General features: G+C 36.6%; 1 protein-coding gene across 2 annotated transcripts; it reads right to left on the reverse strand.

The window, feature by feature from the left end:
* Nucleotides 1-11: 11 nt before the first annotated feature.
* LOC129311286 (chaperone protein dnaJ 13) lies at nt 12-19,341 on the reverse strand. Of its 2 annotated transcripts, XM_054953498.1 has the most exons (14): nt 19,007-19,341; nt 18,596-18,882; nt 17,990-18,187; nt 17,791-17,905; nt 16,764-16,850; nt 10,904-10,992; nt 8,705-8,789; nt 7,670-7,723; nt 6,388-6,468; nt 5,562-5,639; nt 2,230-2,469; nt 1,142-1,249; nt 960-1,061; nt 12-831 (listed from the first exon to the last, which is right to left on the reverse strand). In XM_054953498.1, the coding sequence occupies exons 1-13, from the start codon at nt 19,148-19,150 to the stop codon at nt 1,005-1,007; spliced, it is 1,623 nt and encodes a 540-aa protein (XP_054809473.1). In that variant the 5' UTR covers nt 19,151-19,341; the 3' UTR covers nt 12-831; nt 960-1,004. The 2 variants fall into 2 exon arrangements, with proteins under 2 accessions (XP_054809473.1, XP_054809472.1); XM_054953497.1 differs by having other exon boundaries at nt 12-1,061.
* Between the last annotated feature and the right edge of the window lie 633 nt (nt 19,342-19,974).

Here is a 19,974-nt window from a genome sequence, read left to right on the forward strand (position 1 = left end):
AAGGGCACAAATAGAGGGAAGTGAAAATTTTTATAAAATCAAAATTTCACCAAACCTTTTTTTAAAACAAACACAAATTAGTTCACAATTATTTATATTATAATTCAGAGAGTACATTGAGCAAAGAGACCACGTATGATGTTATTGACTCTTGAGCATGAATACAACGAATTCAGTGTACCATCTTATAAACATGGCTGCTTCATTTTCTCATTCAAGCCACCGCCAGCCAGAAGGGAATTATTGACTCAGTCTTTCTGTGACTGAGCATCCAAAAAGATCTTTCTTCAAATAAATAAACGTCTCGTGGGGACGCTCTCATCAGAATTTGGTGCAGAAAGCGTTGATTGCTATCATATCTTCTGGCAAAGCATTGAATTAGGACCCCCCAAAATATTAAAAGCTCTATCCATCAGAATGAAAGATTATCAACGTAAGTGAAGGACACTTTGGTCCTCAACTACATTAATTTAACTTCCTCTGTTACTGACATAATGGTACACCTCTACACTAAATTCCCGCAGAAAAATTGTAACTTGTGATCCACTCACCCTAGTCCTCATCAATGCATTAACAAGAGGAGTCTCTTTGTTTTTTTATCATCATTTTCCCTCCACTTCTCTAGTCATGACCATTCATCAAATCTATGACAGACAAATTCATTTAATGCAGTGATTTCAATGGTCATAATTGAAAAGAGGAGAGAAAATGATGATAAAAAAATGGGGAGTACCTCTCCCCCAATGCGTTGCAATGCCAGTATTTGCTTGAATTATCAAAGTCCCAGCAATATTTACGCCTACTCCTCTTGGAACTTCTCTATCCATCATTCTAATTTCCAACAAAAGAACGACATAATTAAGACGTCAATTACACACGATTTTTGCTTCCCGCAACCAATGGCCAAAAATTATGAAAGAGGCACCTCTTCTATTGAAAATGAATTATAAGAGATGAACCTCAAGCACGTAAACCATCGAAAAACTGCACGAGGTAAATAATCTTCAGATATTGTGAACGCCCCGGGGTATCAATAACTCTTCATAATCATCAACCAGGACCTGATTCAAAGTTTAGATTAGGTTTTTTTTTTCTTTAAAGAAAAAAATTTTAACCTTCAATAAAAGTAAGTTGTTGATACCTTGTATTGGTTGCCAGAGTAAGAGTACTCTACGTACAACTTTTTAGGTTCTCCTGGACATGGATCACAAAAGCCCATGATGCCTGATTTTTTTACGCCTTCATGAAGCTGATCAAGAGATTGAATATATTTCAGCAAAAATAAACCAGGATACTGAAGACATATTGCTTAAGAATACACAAATTGTCAGTCTTCCAAAAGCTCAGGCATTATAAGGTGCAAAAGAACTAAATTTAAATCGTCCAGGTCTCAAGTGTCAAGTCACTGTAGTGTTCAACTTGAGCATTTCAATATGCGTTAGACAAACAAGACTCGTTTTGAAGTGTCTGTGCTCCATAGCCCACACTGACAATTGCCAAAAACTATCAACATGATGAATAAGTTAACACTTTCAGGTTGCGCTCAAAATGGAATTTATGGAGAATGGACATGCAATTGCACATGGATGTAACTAAAAAAAAAATGTTATTCGCTCATCCCATGAGAACCATAGAAGCCCACTGCTTTTTTTTTTTTTTGGGACCAAGAAGCCCTTAGCTAAGGTAGTGATAAATTAATTGATCTTTTTGGCCTAAATCTTATATTTAACATCAAAGATTAGGTGCTTAATGTTAAATACTTGCCGCCTTGAAAAACCTTCCACAGGTTATCACTGCTTCACTGTGCTACAAAGAAAGTTTATACTTCTGATTATTTACATAACTAAGCTTCTCAATAAACAAGACACGTATATTTTCTACCAAAATCAAATGAATGTAAACAAGTTTTTACTATGTCCAGAGGCCCCATGTCTTGATGTGAACTCAAAAATAGGAAATTATTGTTTTGAACAAAAAAATTCAACTAAAATTATCATGATGCAAGTTCCTATCTTGTCTTCATACTGTTACTCAAATAATTCAGTTTTCATTCATCATGCAGATGTAGTCCACACCTTGTCATTTACTGCAACACTTTTTATGCACGAGGATGAGTAGAAAGAACAAAAAACAAAGTTGCAAGTGATTTATATTTTATGACTGACAAGCGTCTGCAATAGTTTGTCATAAAAGGCAAGGGAGGGGACAAAATAAAAGAAAGAAACATACCTTGAGCTGGCCAGAATCACTAACAAGGAAATTGAGAGGTATTGTGACATCTATGACTTCTGAAGATGATTGATGACTTGATTCACTTGATGCATTTATCTTCTTCAAAATAACATGATTTCCGTATAGTGCTCTTGTAATAACTAATCCGCCTGTTTCTAATTGTTTATTTCTTTTCCTATTAGCGACAGTTAATTGTAATTGCTGAGCTTTCTCTGCTGAGGCTCTTGCTTCTTGAACCTGCAGAAATTATGGTTACCAAAATGTTTACTGAAACAGAGAAAAGAGAAAGGACAGAAATAGGGGTGTACCACACCCAAGACATACATCATTTCTCAGATTTCGAACATTTATTGTCGTACAAGTTTATGATAAATGTGCAATCAAACCAAAGAAAATTAAGTAAACAATATAGTTTCAACTTTCAAGTTCAAAATGCACTAAAACAACCTTTTCATAACCTTCCTGATTTAAACAGATTCAGCATACAAGTTTTCAACAATCACAAGCAGAAACCCCAAGGTTTGGTAACCATTGACCAACAACTTCCCAGATATAAAGTCTATGTAAACATGAAAAACTGGGAATTTAAAACCTCACATTTGGTAAGACAGTTGAAATTACAAAAGATTCTGTTGGAATCTAAGTGGGGGAACCTCCAAATAATGGGTGCAATCTTCGACAAGGAAAGAAAGACTTGAATGGAAGAAATCTTTCATTGCAAGTAAATGGGCACTATACACTTTTTCCTTCTCACTTTATCTCTCTTACACATGACACTCACCATCACTCTCTTACTTTTCTCACTCTCAAATGTAGATCACAGACTTGCACTCACTATCACTACACTCTTTTATCCTTCCGTTTCTCACTTGCCTTCTATTTCCACTCAAGGGTCTCACAATTTCACTCTTTACTTCTCTTTGCTGCTCACACACATGACCAGAGCTCCTTATTTATAGTAGTTGGAAGTCAGTGGGAGTTCTCTCTCCAGCCTTCTCGGACATTCCATTTTCCTCTATATCCAGAAAACTGGAGAAAATTCTGGTGCTTGCTGGTGAGAGAGAGAGACATTGATTTTTATCACCCCCCCTCAATGACTAATCTCAATCTTATCATCATTCTGCATTGCTCCATGAATTCTTCTATCCTGGCTCCTCCAAGTGATTGCATAAATATGTCTGCAATTTTATTTTTGGTGTTGATTGCTTTCATCTCAATCTCCCCTTTGAGCACCTTCTCTCTAATGTAATGGTAATGATGCTTGGTATGAGCGTGAAGCATCAAGCTCTCAGCAAGTCAAATGGTAGACTAGTTGTCATAATGTGCTCACTGAATAATCTGTCTCTTGTTAGAGTTAGGTAGATAAGACTAGTAGGTAGTCAAAGGTACTATTGATTATGGCATCTTATATAAGAAAGGTGTTGCGTGCAAACTAGACGGGATGCCAACTATGCCAAAGACTGCAATACAAGGCGTTCAACACCCAAGTACGTCTTTAATATTGGATCTAGAGCTATCTCTTGGTTGAGCAAGAGACAGCCAACTGTGTTGCTGTCGAGGACAGGTGCGGGGTATAGAGCACCAGCCATGGCAGCACAAGAAAGTAGCTGGTTGATGCACTTGATGGAAGACTTGCATTAAGAGATAGATTATTCAGTGAAGCTATATTGCAACAACCACTCTGCCATTTGACTTGCAGAGAACCCTGGTGTTCCATGCTCGCACTAAGCATATAGAGGTTCATTACCATTGTATTAGAGAAAAGGTGCTTGAAAGTGAGATTAAGATGAAAGCAATCAACACCAAAAATCAAATTGCAAACATATTCAGTATTCACTAAGTCACTTGGACGAGCAAAGATAGCAAACTTCCTAAAGTAGTGCAGAATCACAAAGAGATTAAGAGAGTAGCTGTTGAGGGGGAGTGTTAAAATACTCCCTCCTCCAGATTTCTCTCTAGAACCTTCTCTCTCTCAACCGGCAAGCTCCAAATACTTCTTTTGTTCACAGACAAAATTCAAAATTTTTTGAGCGAGCATATCTTTCTAGATTGTCAGGGATTTCTTTCTCTCCAAGAATATCAAAGGTGGTGAAATAAAAAATAAATTAAGAAGGATCTGGATCAAATGCAATCATCGCCATTCACCACCTATAAATATGTGTGGGTGTACTTGTGAATGTGTGTGAGCAGAAAAGAGAAGCCAGCAAGTGAAGTGAGCAAGAAGTGCTGAGCGAAGCACGCAAATGTGAGAGAAAGTAAGTGTGAAGAGACGAAAAAAGAAGAGTGAGTGTTTCAGGAAGAGTGACATGATATATAGTCAGAGAGTGTAAGAGTTAGGAAACTCAAAAGAAAGTGTGTGAAAATTATTGTCATGGTTAGCAATAAAAATCTTTCATTCAAGTCCCTCTTTCCTTGTCCAAGCCTTGTATCAATTACTTGAGGTTCCCCTACTCCAAATTTCAACAGATTCTCAAGAATGTGTTTCTCATTTCTTGATTGGCATCTCATAAATTCTTGAAGAATCAAGCTATAAACTTATTAGTAGTGTAATTAGAGAGCATGCATCCAAAAAAGGGTAGTCAGATATGACGCGGACATACCAAGCATGGGTATTCACTATCTAATGTAAAAATTTCAGACATTGGGGCATAAATCACACACCCAATTTAAAATGACACTAAACACCATCACCTCATCAAAGTCTATACCATACATGAATATTCACACAAAGGTCAAAGAAGTAAACTGCAAGAAAAATAGATCCATCCATGACACGCAACAACCACGATCCCAAAAATGTGCAAACTACAAGGATTAATAATCTTGGGATCTTTGCAAAGACATTTCCATCAGCTTAAATTAAGATTTTCTCATATAAGCACATAAATAAATTTGTACTATGCATTGAAAAGCTACAGATACACATCCATGAATTACTAGAGTGGAAGTGTTTAGCACTTGCCATTCGTCACAGTGAACAACTTCTTTCATTCATAACTGACATGAATATTAATAGAGTCAATCTAGGCCGTACAGCAACTAAAGCCTTCGTGTTGAAAAAGGTTCTAGGCATGGTATCACAAATTTTATGCTAAGCCCCTCCACACACTAAGCTTTAAACATGCTCAAAGCCTGAAAGGCTCTTCTGTGTGAAGACATTTTTCAGATTTTAATAGAATACTTGGGCCTCAACATAATAGGCTTCAGGGTTATAACAGTGGTCGGCTATTGACAGAGAATTTCAACATGAGGATTGAAAGCAGCTGAACAAAATAGTTATACAAGATGAGAATAGAAGTAACCACTGTAGGCACATCAGTCATCCATACCTGAGCAGAAGTTTTCTCTGCATTCTCTACAGCCTTCTGCTTGTTCCTTTTAATGTAATAAGGTTTAATTAGAAATCTCTGCACACACAGAGATCATATGTCAAAGAAACATACTATCTGAAAATTAGATAGTTAATCTTGATTATTTCTTCCTTGTATTATTTCAGAATCAGAAAAATTGGAGTGAAAATTGGTAAGAGCTATTTGCTTGCTAGTATTTCTTCATCTTATACTGTAGAAGTTGTAAATGTTGTTAAGAGATTTACTTATTTCCTATCAGTTCAGTCCTTCCAGTTCATTCAAGCCCCTCCATACACAGCTCAGTATAGGAGGGATCAGATATGTACACAGAAGAACCAGAATCAACAAAATTTACTAGTTGTTTATCATCAGGTTCTCTGATAAAGAGATGACACACACGCTGGGACATGCAGGTATAAGGTTGATAACCTTAATGCAGAAGCCAGATGAACTGAAAAAAGTAAACTAACACTTAAAATTTAAAGAGGAAAAATATTTGCACACGAATATGGGTTCTTTAACTGGAAAATTAAAGTAAGATACCAAATTTCTCAGAATTGCTTATATTTTAAGAGGCAAGCATGAAGATGCCAATTATGCGACTATAAATTTCCACAAAATTAATGATCTGGCCAGCTAATATATTAACAGATAAGAGGAAAGCAGACTACAGCAACATGTTTTCTTAATAAATGGTATTCTAACAATATATTGAATATAGACATTTATAGGCCCTCACAAAAATAAACCAGTATGGAACCTTGGAATATTTAAATTGCCAAAGAAGTTAATTATCAACAGTAACCTTCAAAAGGAAGTAAAAAGATGCTGGAATAATCAGTGCTCCACTAGCAAAGACAGGGTTCAAATGTCTGGTTAGCAAAACCTGCAAGCAATAACTCATAAGTAAATGGTAACAAGTTAATAACCAAAGATGAAGTGAAATGAGCAGATTTTTTGTTTCATTCTTGTCCGAAGAGTTTGCTAGTAATTTCATCCTGTCACAAATTAACTACTAAACAACCGGTACAAAAAGTAGCCTGGAACTAACGGAAAAGTGGAACCTTTAGGTCCAAGCAGAATAAATAGTACACATCACAATATAACCGGATGATTAAAGCCTACTATAACAGCCTCAACATTTATTTGAAATCTCTCAACCAAAAATAACAGCTGTCATTTTTATTGGATATGTATGCTCTCAAGAAAATAACCTGAGAAGTACCCATATGTGCAAACTAGTGTTGGATACACTTGGCAACATATTCTAGACATATCCAAATCCATTTCTCTATAGCACAGATACATTAACGAGATGGATGGGATATGACTTCACTTAACTAGATATGGCTAGATATGTATATTGAACAAAACACCCCTTTTTTTCCACTAAAGTAAACCATTTGTAGTTGAACCAAATTTTCACATTGAAAGAATACCCTCTAGGGATTCAGCTAGATAAAATCTTGCTTAGTCTTTTGTTTACATCATGTTTTTGCTGTTTTCATTGCTATAGGAAGGAAGCCTGTGAAGGTTGAATCTGCCCAGAAACACACCATCTCTGGGGATCCGAAGGAGTGAAGCTTGACTGCCAGTCACCGCAAGGGCCTCTTCTCTGTGTTTCAGATGTTTGTCTTCAGGACAATTTCTTTGAAGACTACGATCAAAGCCTCCATTTCATGTTTAATATCTTGCTATAGGACAATCCTTCATCTGTTCATTTTATACCTTTTGAAAAAGTTATATCAATGATGTGGCTCATTACAATGCAATGTGATGATAGGTAGAGTACTGTTTCCATGTTGCTACTTGCTAGTGCTATACTGTCCTTGACTGTAATAATTATTTTGCTAGATATTGAAAAGATCTGATTATAAATTTTAGCGTATCCCAGTATTCCTGTATCTTGTTTTCTTAAGAAATTGCAACATTCCCCATATCCATGCTGTAGCGATATTGTATTTTATATCTGTGCTTTACAGAAAATAACTTCACAGCAAAACTTTGTGTTTAAGTAGAAAGGCACAAACGACTAATGAAATTGTAACCATTGGGCAAAATACATAAAGCACCAAGATTGTGCTTACAGGGATAATTAACTTTTGGCCACCACGATGCAGTTCAAATCTCCAAATAATACCCTGAAAAGGTTTAAAATGGGCATAAGCCTACAACTTGAGAGGAACGTACAACCAATACACAAAGGTTTCATAATATTAAAGCAAATCAAAACAAGAAAATCATTTTAACAATGACTAGAACAAAATACAGAGGATATTCAACAGGTGTTTCTCCCCAAGATTAATCATAAATTCTATCTCTTCCACTACAATCAGCAACATAAACTATGTCACTGAATTGTTGCCGAATTAGTCATTAAAGTAAATCCACCTAAAAGCTCCCAATGGACTTTAAAATAATCTTAAAAGAGATGCAAAACTCTATCAAAAAGCTTTATTTGTAGGAGACTTCAAACAAATAGTAATGCCAGATCCTGTTCAGATTTCATTTCATTAATACACATTTTTTAAATTTAACATAACATTTACATTTAAATCACTACTTCTCAGCAGAAAATTATATAAAAAGGAACGTTTGATTATAAGATAGCCATTTCAGTGACAATTTGTAAGTGAGAATCATACAAATGATGAGAAAATAAAAAACAGTTTCTAACAAAGTTGACCAACACGTTTCCTTCCCACCACTCATATGCCTAAGATGTTATACAATATCTTCATCCTATTATTTCACTCTGGTTTACAATCTCACAATAAACCACCTAAACTTGATTTGTAAACTCAGTAGTCCATGACAACAAATTCTCCGATAACCCAAAAAACGTTGATGAATGGGGTGTGAGGATTGAACTTGGCATCAAAGGACATAATTATAGCTAAGTTTACAGGTGAAAACAGATTAGATAAGCTTTACCACAAGTCCATGTCATGTTAATTCACCATATGAGAGAGAGAGAGAGAGAGACTAAAGTATCTATAAGAATCTATAAGAAACAGCACTATTTATAAGCTACATGCAGTATATCTCATCTCATATTCGTGCAAAGCACAAGCTATATCTAGCTAAAATCACAATTTTCAATAAATAAATAAATGCGTTACCTGAATTCCTATTGTATACAACCAGCGGACAGTGCTGAATTTGGATAACTTCCTCCCGCCACCAATTTCAATCTCAAGGGTTGAACTGGAGATTAAATGTGCAATGTCAAGAAAGAAACAGCACAAAAACAAAAACATGACAATAATACATGAGGATAACTATAATGACGACTGATGAGATGGAGTAATAAATCATTACTAGTACAAAAATATATATTATGACAGTTGAAGATATAAGGTGCAAAAATGAATTAAAGAAAATAGTACTCACATTTTACCAGAGATAAGACACATCAAGTGAATTGAATATTATAGTAAGAAGATGCTTAGCAGTGCCATAACTAAGACCTCTACAATGATCTTGTTATTAATATCTTGCCCTGCTTTCAAATTAGGTTGCATTTTGTTCGAGTGAACAAATGGTGCGCCACAGTTAATCCTTCCCAACCCCATCAAGAAGAACTTCAATAAATAAAAGAAGAGACACTGTCAGCAATGTCACTATAGCGTTGAGAAACCTCTCATGGCATGATCTAGTGCTAAGGGGGAAGAACAGAAACCAAGCACCAGTTCAGGACTAATTTAGTCAAGACTGAGTTAGAAGGCCACAATATAGCATCAACGAGTTGCATGATCTAATAATATACAAAAAGACTTATTCCCAAGTTTCTCACACTAAGAAAAGAAATTTATTATAACTGATTTTTATTACATATGCAAACACTAGTTCTCAACCAAGCCTTACAGTTACGTCACTCCCATCTAACACTGATGGAATTTTTCTTCTCTGCCAGTCACTCAAATTTATATTTCACAAAAGCAAGGCCATCATATACAATTATGGATGCTATAAGTCCGGAACCACTGATAAAACGTGGAGAGAAGCATATTACTTTCAGGGAATGCAAGAGAAACTGCTTTTTTTAATACAAAAGCTGTGTTTTCGGCCAAAAATATAATAAAAAGCTGTGAAACATATTGTGAACAATACATAGCAATCTAGTAGGAAACTGGGTTTGTGTCCAAGCTTTCACCAAATATGCCATCAAATAGTCATAAGCAAATTGTCAGACATCAAATTATTATTTGACATTGAGTATTTGAGGTAAGGTTTCAAAAGCCGGATCGGTTATTGAACCGGGCAAAGCATTGGTTTAAAGGTTAAAGATTAGATCATAGTTGAACTGTGGCTAAATTTGACATAATTAGTTTAATATTTTTAAATAATATATAAAAACCATATAATAAATCCATTTACGATCATAAAAGTTCATATTTAACTAAAAATATTCATATAAAAATAAAAAAAATAAATTATTTATAAATATTTCTATTTATTTTTTCGAGATAAATATTTTAATAGATTTCATTTCATCTTCTCATATTCTATAAACATAAATAGTATTTAATGGTATTAATATGAATTCATAAATAAATGATTTTATCTCCCTCTCATTCCAAATTGTTTCCCGCCTGATACTCCTTTAGTTAAAATAGTAATAATATTAAAATTGATCATTCATGCGGAGAGAGGAGGGAAACCGTACGGATAAGAGGATGAAAATGAAAATAAATTGATTTGTTATCCTTGTACGTGCATTATCTCGGTTGTCATGGGGCCCACTTTCTCAGAATACAAAGTCAAGACCCCCCAATTTCATCTAAACGTTCATCGTCTTCTTTCCTTCTCTCTGCCATCAAGGGTCTCAAACAACAGCTCCTCAACTTTCTTCCTGCCTGATGGTTTTAATGACATAATAGGTAGTTTTTGTGACTGGAAAATCACATCTAAGGTCGTGTTTTTCTGCAAAATGCCTTCTTTCTTAATTTTTTTTTTTTTGTAAATCTCTTTCATCCCCTTCATTTTCATCTTCTCTCTCACCTCTCCCATCTGGTTCTTCCACCCCCCCCCAAAAAAAAAAAAAAATCCCTTCCCTTGAACCAGCCAAACCAGTTAACTGGTCACTTTTTCCAGTTTTACCAGCTTGCTTTCTGGTTCATTTACTCCCCAGTTTTTCTGCCTCACCCGGACCAAACCCAACTGATTCCCGATTCAACTAGTTGAACCAGCCAATCCAGTTTTTAAAACCTTGATTAGATGCCAAGATTCTAATGTTAATGCCATGAGATTCTTTCGCCTCAAGTAACAAAACCATAAACTAGGGAGGACATCAAGTGAATTTACATAAAAAAGCATACCTCCCAATTCTGCCTGCAATGCGGCCATGAGATTTGGAAGACAAGTGATGCGTATAATGAGCTGTTACGTCAAAAGAACTTGTGCCAAACTACATAAGTAGAGAAAGAGTTGGTGTAAAGAAATAGATGAACATTAAATTTTCTATAAGGAGAAGCTCAAGCTAAGAAGCTATTGAAAGGAAGCTCATTCATGAGTGATGAGTTATGACCAAGCCTTATCATGAAGCATATTATATTGCTTTGCCTTGCCATGGGCGTTTTCTATTGTGATTTTCATTCATTTTAGACTAGTAACCTATAAGACTTGTTAGAGGCTGCATTCAGATTTCAGAGGATGTACATGTTCTCAATCACATCATTGATGTAATGTCGCCCACAAAATTTGCAACTTCAACTGTGAGTGAAATCCTAGAGCTATAAAGCAAATACAATAATCAAGTCTGCAATCTAGTCTTTCTTTGTATGCATACATAAGAATGTGTGCTTCCCTTTAAATAAATTAAAGCATGCTAAATATCATGTAAATTTCTTATGAGGTTTAAATGTCCTATATCAATCTAATGTGTAAACTAGATAATTAGAGGATAATTCAGAAATGGTTAGTTACCGTTAGATCGTGACTGTTAATCCTATTCAGCACAGTAGGGGAACCTATAAAAAGAGACTATATGTAATTGTTCGGTATGCTTGAAATAATATTTCCCGAGTACTATTCAAAAATCCTCTCTCTTTCCTTCTATCTCTCTCGTCTCTCTCCTATTCTTCTCTATTCTTTCCTATTCTACACATCAGTGGTATCAGAGCTAGCGGTGCTTGGCCTGTATGCCTAAAACGAGATCACAGAGATTGCAACATACCATGGCAGATAACAGTGAGGACCGACTTCGTGCACTGGAAGACACCTTTGCCAAGCTGGCTAATCTCCCAAGTGACGTCCAAGCTCTCACCAATCACATTGCTCAGATAGTACATGATCGTACTGATACATCCGATGAAGGGCGTGTAAGTCATAACCAGCACAGAGGACGACCAAGACCAAAAAACTAGGAGTACCAGCCTCGCACGCGTTTTACAAAAATGGAGTTTCCCAGATTCCAAAGAAGTGATATCTTGGGGTGGATCTTGAAGTGTGAATTCTATTTTCAAATAGATAACACACCTGAAGATTGGAAGGTGCTTATGGCAAGTTTGCACCTTGATGAGAAGGCGTGGCAATGGCATCAAAGACTTACTGCGTCAGATGAAGGTGGCTGATAGACTTGGGAGGAATATGTGGAAGAACTGAAGCAGAGATTCAGACCCACCTATGAGGCTTCCATGGAAGATCTCATTAAGCTTTGACAAACATGTTATCTTAAGGAATTCGATGATGAGTTTGATGCCATAACTTGCAAGATCAAACTTTCAGAAGACTATCTTGTTCAAACATATACAGCGAGCTTGGAGGAAGAATTTGCAGCTTAGGTTCGGATGTTTAAACAAAGAACGTTACGAGAAGCAAGAAATATAGCAAGTACACATGAGGTAAATTGCTAGAAAGCACAGACGAAGACACGTGGCACAGATTCGAGACAGCGTTTGCTTTAGTGGGTTTGAAACTCAGAGTCGAGACTATAAGGGGGTGTCTTGGATACTTATCCAAGTGAGCAGAGAGGGTCAACAAGGTGGAGAGATGCGAAGACTCCATCTAGCAGTGTTGGATCTTCTTTTAGTAAGGGTAAAACAGTCCAGTCTTCTAATTCTCTTTCTTTCGCACCCAAGACAGCTTCTTTTGCCTTTGTTTCTTCTCACGCAGGTGCTGGGTCTTCAAGAATAAATTCCATCAACACATGAACACTGGCCCCAAAAGAAGTAAAGGAATTACGAGCCAAAAATTTATGCTTCCACTGTCGGCAACCTTTTTCCAAGGACCATATATGTTCTCAGACTCAAAGGATGCAATTGCAACTCATTGAATTGGAAGAGAGGCTCAAGGAAGCTGACGAGGACATGAATCCAGAAGTTGAAGCACTAGGAAAATTCAAATACGTACCAGAGCACTCTGAATGTTTGCAAATTTCACTACATGCCATACAAGGAAGCGTAGGACCCTCTGCTATAAGAATTCCAGGATATGTGGGTCGAAGGCAAGTACAAATTCTCATAGATAATGGAGCTTCTCATGCCTACACGGACTGACTTGGCTAGGAAGCTTGGTTGGAAGGGTGATTTCAAACCTGTGGCAAAAGTGGAAGTGGCAGGGGGTAGAAAATTGAAAGTATATAGGATTTTAAAAGGGGTGAAGTGGAAGATGCAGGGTAAGGAGTTCGAAGGAGACTTTCAGATAATGGAAGTCAAGACCTATGACATGGTTTTAGGTTTATCTTGGCTTAAAACCATTCATCAGGCTCATTGGGATTATGACAATTTGTCCATGACCTTCCAATATAATGGGAAAATATGTAAATTGCAGTCTCAAGGATCTATAGGGTGTAAAATTGTTGATTTTAAAAAGATTGAAAATGAATTAGAAGCTGGAGGACAGATGTTTATGCTGCAATTAATGGAAAAGGAGGATGAAGAGCTGTGTTATTTTTAGTTGCAGGGGAAGAGTGGTTCTGAAAAAGCTGTTCAAGGATTGTTGTTGGGATTTTCAGATGTATTCAAGGAGCCTAAAACTCTTCCCCCTTTGAGAGAGGGCCACAACCATCCTATTATTCTACAAGAAGGTTCTAATCCAGTCAATTTAAGGCCTTACCGATATCCAGCAGCTCAAAAGAATGCCATTGAAGACATGGTGAAGGAGCTGTTACAATCTCAAATCATTCAAGAAAAGTAGCTCACCATTTTCTTCACCAATTGTGTTGGTGAAAAAGAAAGATGGATCATGCCGCATGTGCATCAATTATAGAGAACTTAACAAGAGGAAAGTCAAGAATAAATACCCTATTCCGATTGTGGAATAGCTTTTGGATGAATTACAGGCTGCTAAATGGTTCACTAAGCTAGATCTAAGGGCTGGTTGTCATCAGATTCGAATGGAGCCTACAAACATCTACAAAACAGCCTTTCATACTCATTTGGGTCACTATGAGTGGTTAGTGATGCCTTTTGGGCTCACTAATGCACCCGCAACTTTTCAAGGTGCCATGAATAGTATATTCAGGGAATATTTACGAAAATTTGTCTTAGTTTTCTTTGATTGTATTTTGATTTATAGTTCCCGTTTGGAATCTCACACACGACACTTGCGTTTGGTTCTGGAAATTCTAAGGAAAAATTGTTTTTTTTTTTTTTGAAGGAAAGCAAGTGTACTTTTGCTGCAACACAAGTAGAATATTTGGGACACATTATAAGTGGAGGAGTTGTCTCAACCAATCCCAAGAAGATCAAAGCAGCCATGGATTGGCCTGAACCAACCACAATAAAACAACTAAGATCATTTTTGGGACTCGTGGGTTATTATAGGAGGTTTATTAAGGGTTATGGTTCCTTAACTAAGCCCCTAACTGAACTGCTCAAGAAGAATAACTTTCATTGGTCAGAATTGACTGCTGTAACATTCAAAAAGTTGAAAGAAACACTGGTGGCAGCCCCTGTTCTTGCCCTTCCAGATTTTTCACAAGTGTTTGTGGTTGAGACTAATGCTTGTAGCTCGGGCATTGGTGCTGTTCTAACGCAAAAGGGTCAACCTATTGCCTTTTTCAGCAAGGCTTTGGCTCCTAGACATCTGAATCTCTCTATGAGAAGGAATTGTTGGGGGTAGTACAAGCTGTGGAACATTGGCATCAATATGCTGAAGGAAGGCAGTTTATCATTAAAACTGATCAGCAAAGTCTTAAATACTTGTTAGATCAGAAGCTTAAAACTGCATTTCAAATGTATTGGGTGACCAAACTTATGGGGCACGATTATGAAATACATTATAGAAAAGGCAACGACAATAATGCAGCTGATGCTCTTTCAAGGATGCCAAAGAGTGAGTTTTTCCAAGTATCCTGGCAGACTTGTTCAGATTTCCTTTTTCTGAAAATCCAAAAGAGCTGGGATGAGGATGTTGATTTGCGAGCTTTAAAAGCTCATTTAAAATAGAAGGGAGGTGTAGAAGGCAACTATTCTTGGGATGGTCAGCATTTAAGAAGGAATGGCAGATTAGTGGTGGGAAATATTCCTAGTGTAAGGCAGAAAATATTGGAATGGCTTCATGCAAGTCCACAAGGAGGACATTCAGGTGTACAAGCTACTTATCAAAGAGTCAAAAAGTTGTTTTGGTGGCAAAAATTATTTGATGACATCAAGGAGTTTGTAAAGCACTGTGATACTTGTGCAAGATGTAAGTCTGAATCAGTGGCTTATCCAAAGTTGCTACAGCCTCTACCTATTTCAAGTCGAGTTTGGGAGAGTGTGACTATGGATTTTATAGAAGGGCTGCCCAAATCAAATGGGAAAGACACTATTTGGGTAATCATTGATCATTTCAGTAAATATGCACACTTTTTGTCTTTATCTCATCCTTTTATAGCATCTACCTTGGCACAGCAATTTTTAGACCATGTGTACAAATTGCATGGGTCACTTGTGGAGATTATTAGCGATAGAGATCCCCTCTTTATCAGTAATTTTTGGAGGAAATTTTTGAAGGTTTTGGGAGTGGAACAAAAGCTTACCTCCTCATATCACCCACAAACAGATGGCCGTCAGAGGTGCTTAATTGTTGTTTGGAAAATTATCTGAGGTGTATGTGCTGGGAAAGACCTAAAGAGTAGCACAAATGGCTTTCTTTAGAGGAGTGGTGGTATAACACATCCCATTACACTTCTACAAAAACTACTCCTTATGAGCTGTTGTATGGACAGGTTCCTTCTATGCACATTCCATATTTGCCTAGAGATGTGGTAGTAGAAGCTATTGACAGAACTTTTTCAGCAAGAGCAGAGACTTAGCAATGGTGAAATATGATCTCAATAGGGCTGTGAATAGAATGAAGCAGAAAGCAGATTTGCACAGAAGTGATGGAGAGTTTGAGGAAGGAAAATGGGTATTTCTTAAATTACAGCCTTATCGTCAGATTTCTACAGCCTCAAGAAGCTTTCAGAAATTAGCCCCAAGATATTTTGGGCCTTATAGAATCTGCAAGAAGATAGGGCCAGTGGCGTATAAGCTGGAATTACCTCCAGAATCAAGGGTTCACTCTACTTTTGATGTTTCATTGCTCAAATTATGTCCTGATCCTTCAGTAAAGCAGCAGCATCCCCCTATGATTGGCCAGAATCTCCTGCAGATTTGATTCCAGAAAAAATATTGAATGAACGGAGGGGTAGAAGAAAAGGCAAGATTATTACAGAAGTTCTTGTGAAATGGAAGAACCTTCCAGATGAAGAGGCTAGCTGGATTTCTTCGTTTCAGTTACAGAAACAGCACCCTAGTTTTGTCATTTCTAACCCTTGAAGTCAAGGGTTCTTGAGGGAGGGATATTGATGTGTAAACTAGATAATTAGAGGATAATTCAGAAATGGTTAGTTACCGTTAGACCGTGACCGTTAATCCTATTCAGCACCCTAGGGGAACCTATATAAAGAGACTATATGTAATTGTTCGGTATGCTTGAAATAATATTTCCCGAGTACTATTCAGAAATCCTCTCTCTTTCCTTCTATCTCTCTCGTCTCTCTCCTATTCTTCTCTATTCTTTCCTATTCTACACATCACAATCCATCTATATACAAATACAGCTAGAAGAACTTGGTTTAATACACACTGTTGATCAGAAGGTTGAAGGTCCATGGCTCTTCATTGTTCAATCATAACACAAAGTCATCCGATCCACCAACTTGTAAATAATTCATAAATTAACCTTAGCTATGCAGAAAACAAGAAGTACCTTCACTTCTCCTGAGGCAGATCTTCTTTCATCTTTCTTTTGCCAACCTACACCTATGAATGACTGTGGTCCCAAAGCAAGTTGTATCTGTAAAACAGATGACATGGAAAGAATGACGGATGTAAGATATTTCAATAATTGTTAGTGTCTTCACTTATGTTAGAACATCCTTTAATGTTCTGTACTTTTCCCAGCCCCCCGCGCCCCTTGTTTTTGGGAGGTCCATTCTTAAATTTTATGCTTTGGTATTGTGCCCAAAACGATTTGGTTTATTGTGGCCAACTTCTTGTGCAGAATTTAACTGATAAAAGTTAGATAGTTTACATTTATCAATCTTATATCAGTGCTCCAGAAAGGTATAAACGCATGGATAGTCTGTGTGGCATGCCTAAATTTCTCTATAAATGTACTGCTCTTGGCTGACAGCGCACAGCATGAATGAGTAACACAGTTCAATGATTACTAACACATGCATTGAATATGGCTTAGTGTTGCTCACGCAAGACAAATTTTCAACGAAAAACTTCTTAGGTATTCTTAATATCTACATGTAAATGGCTAGCTAAGACCTTTAAAGATAAAAGGTTCCCAGATTTCTTTTCTAACAAGAACAATAAATGTTCACTATTTCACTTGCTGGTTGAGGAGTGGGAATAACAGAGAAATCACTATGTTTCCCCAAGTTTTGCAAAATCAGTAGATGAATAATTACTTTCTTAGACAACGTAAGTCCTATTATTTTGCATTTCGAATGAATGTCAAAGACTGAGGGCACCTACTATGACAGTAACAAATTTCAACAGCTTGTGAAAGTAATTGATCTTTTTTCGTTGTTATCATTATGTAAATTTAGCTTTAATTTAACACATTAATTGGTAGTCCATACATCTCCAGAATATGTCACATTTGTTCGTCACGGTTCCAAAATGTATCATCCCCCAAATCCCAGGGTTTATCAATGAAGCATACCCTACTGAAAAGGTAAAATAAAAGGAAAATAAAAGATTGGAGTAAATAAATACCATACATTTCCACTAGTTGTTTCTGACAGTTGGCGGTTCCATGAATTAGAAAGATTCAATGAACCATCTTGCAAAGACATAGCAAGGCCCATTGTTGCAGCCGAATGTGCTGATAGTTGACTGAAATATGTCAACAAAGAAGTATTCAACTTGACATTCAAAAACTGGCAAATTCATGCTGCTAACAAGAAGTGGATGACCTACCGTGTTGTTTGCACCCCTATCAATGCACGCAACCCAGTTGAAGCCATAAACTCTACAGAAGAAACTTCCGACATTTCATGCCTAAATAGGGCAGTAGCAGCCCCACCACCTGCATTGCCATTAACTGCTAAATTGCCGCCAATTGCAATAGTATTACGTTTTGATAACCGAGACTGGACTTCACTGGTCATAGCCATTCTGAAATTCATAGCCACAAAAGAAGGTATGAACCGTCAGATAGAATAATAAAGATGTTATTCAAAGACATAATCACAATAATGACAGCTAGCTATTGATATGCCAGTAAGGGAATGAATATGCTTTAGTTAGAATGAAAATGAGCAGCTGAAAAATGACAACATATTTCGTTGTCATTTTCCCTTGCCACTTAAGGCATGCTACCTCTGTTGAATTCAGAGTTTCTCTCCGACATTTCCAACAAGGAAGCACAGTATTAACACATTGCCTTTAACAAATATGATGTTTGATAGACTAAGTCAGAAAGCATTCCGTTGATTACTTAACGAGTTCAATATCAAATATTTTGAGGGATGAGGATAGTTGGCAATAAGAAGTGATGAAGAAATATAATGAACTGAGCAATACCCTCTCATGAAGCCATCGCCATTTCGAAAGCGTGGCAAAGACATATTGGCCAGAATTGTACCAGAAGTTCTAAAATGTGCTGATATCTTTTGCATCTCCTTCATTCGCCGTAGTCTCTCCAATTCAGCCTTTATCTCTTCGGCTTTATCCAGCTTCGAACCAAGTTCCAGACCAGAGGTCAAACCTTCCATGCCATATATGTCATATATTTGCCTTTTATTTGGATCCGACAAAACTTCATACGCTTCACAAATGCGTTGAAAGTTTGCAGTAGCAATGTCTTTCATCTGAGAGTAGCCATTAAAACCAAAACTTGAGACTGCAACTTCAAGACTATAAAAAAATACATTAAAAAAAAAAACCACATTCTCTCTATTGTGCATCCCGAAAGAGGCTATCAGAGTAGCATACATGGGGAGCTCGGTATTTATCAGGGTGATAGGCTTGTGCCCATTGACGATAAGCTCTTCGGATTTCTTCATCGGAGGCATCTGGCGACAAGTTTAAGAGTGCATAGAGTTCTCTATTTGGTGGTCCTTCGTGGACTTCGTCCATGGCGTCAGCCTCCAATCGAAAGAACGATAACTAGGGTTTTGCAGAGAATAACATTGAAATTCAACTCAAGTCATCAACCGGTAGAAGGGGGTTTAAGGGGTTTTTAGCTTACGTCACATCAATTGTAAGATTCACCTTTGCCTCCACGAAATCCTTTATTGTGTTTTTCGAAGAGACGCCTCAAAGCTCGAAATAATGACGTTCTTTGCAAAGTGAAATAATAATTGATGATGAGTGTGAGGTGGTGCAATTTTTTTTTTAAGAAAGAATTACGGGAGAATCACATCAAGACTCGAAAAGATACCTATTGTTGCCTAATAAAAATTAATATGAAATGATTTGTTGTTAAAGTAAGATTATGTATTTTTTTTTAAATCAGACTTATTATTAATTTTTATTTATAAATAATATTCTTCACATATCTTTAAATGTAATTCCTTCAAGAATTATATAAAAAGTACCTCACAATACATTTAAAAAGAAAGAACCATTAAGAACTTTTAAGATAAACATCAAGAGCACTTGACAATTAGTGGAGGGGTTGAATTAACTTATTCTAGAATTTTAAATTAAAATCTTAAAATATACTATCATATTAAATAAATATGTCAAAAATATTTTTGAATCACCCATAAAATGGTTGTTGGTAATGACAATTTCACATAATGGGAGTTTAAATTAATTTGTACACGGGATAATAATATTCCAAGAGCGCAGCCATGGAATAAGAAAAAAAAATTAGCAGAGAAAAATACAACTATTATTATTTTTCTATGAATCTAATAAATTCTGAGGTGCTTAAATATGTTGCGGGGATTGTAAAG

The sequence above is a fragment of the Prosopis cineraria genome, unplaced genomic scaffold (genome assembly GCF_029017545.1).
Source record: "Prosopis cineraria cultivar Desert tree isolate PC_DT_omini unplaced genomic scaffold, ASM2901754v1 PC5, whole genome shotgun sequence".
Classification (NCBI taxonomy): domain Eukaryota; kingdom Viridiplantae; phylum Streptophyta; class Magnoliopsida; order Fabales; family Fabaceae; genus Prosopis; species Prosopis cineraria.

Excerpts from the sequence above, each read along its gene's own strand:
- LOC129311286 (XM_054953498.1), bottom strand. The coding sequence starts at position 19,150 with ATGGACGAAGTCCACGAAGGACCACCAAATAGAGAACTCTATGCACTC. Across the intron at positions 17,906-17,989 it reads ATAGGGGTGCAAACAACACG|TCAACTATCAGCACATTCGG; the intron begins GTAGGTCATCCA and ends GACATATTTCAG. Across the intron at positions 2,470-5,561 it reads CAGAGAAAACTTCTGCTCAG|GTTCAAGAAGCAAGAGCCTC; the intron begins GTATGGATGACT and ends TAATTTCTGCAG.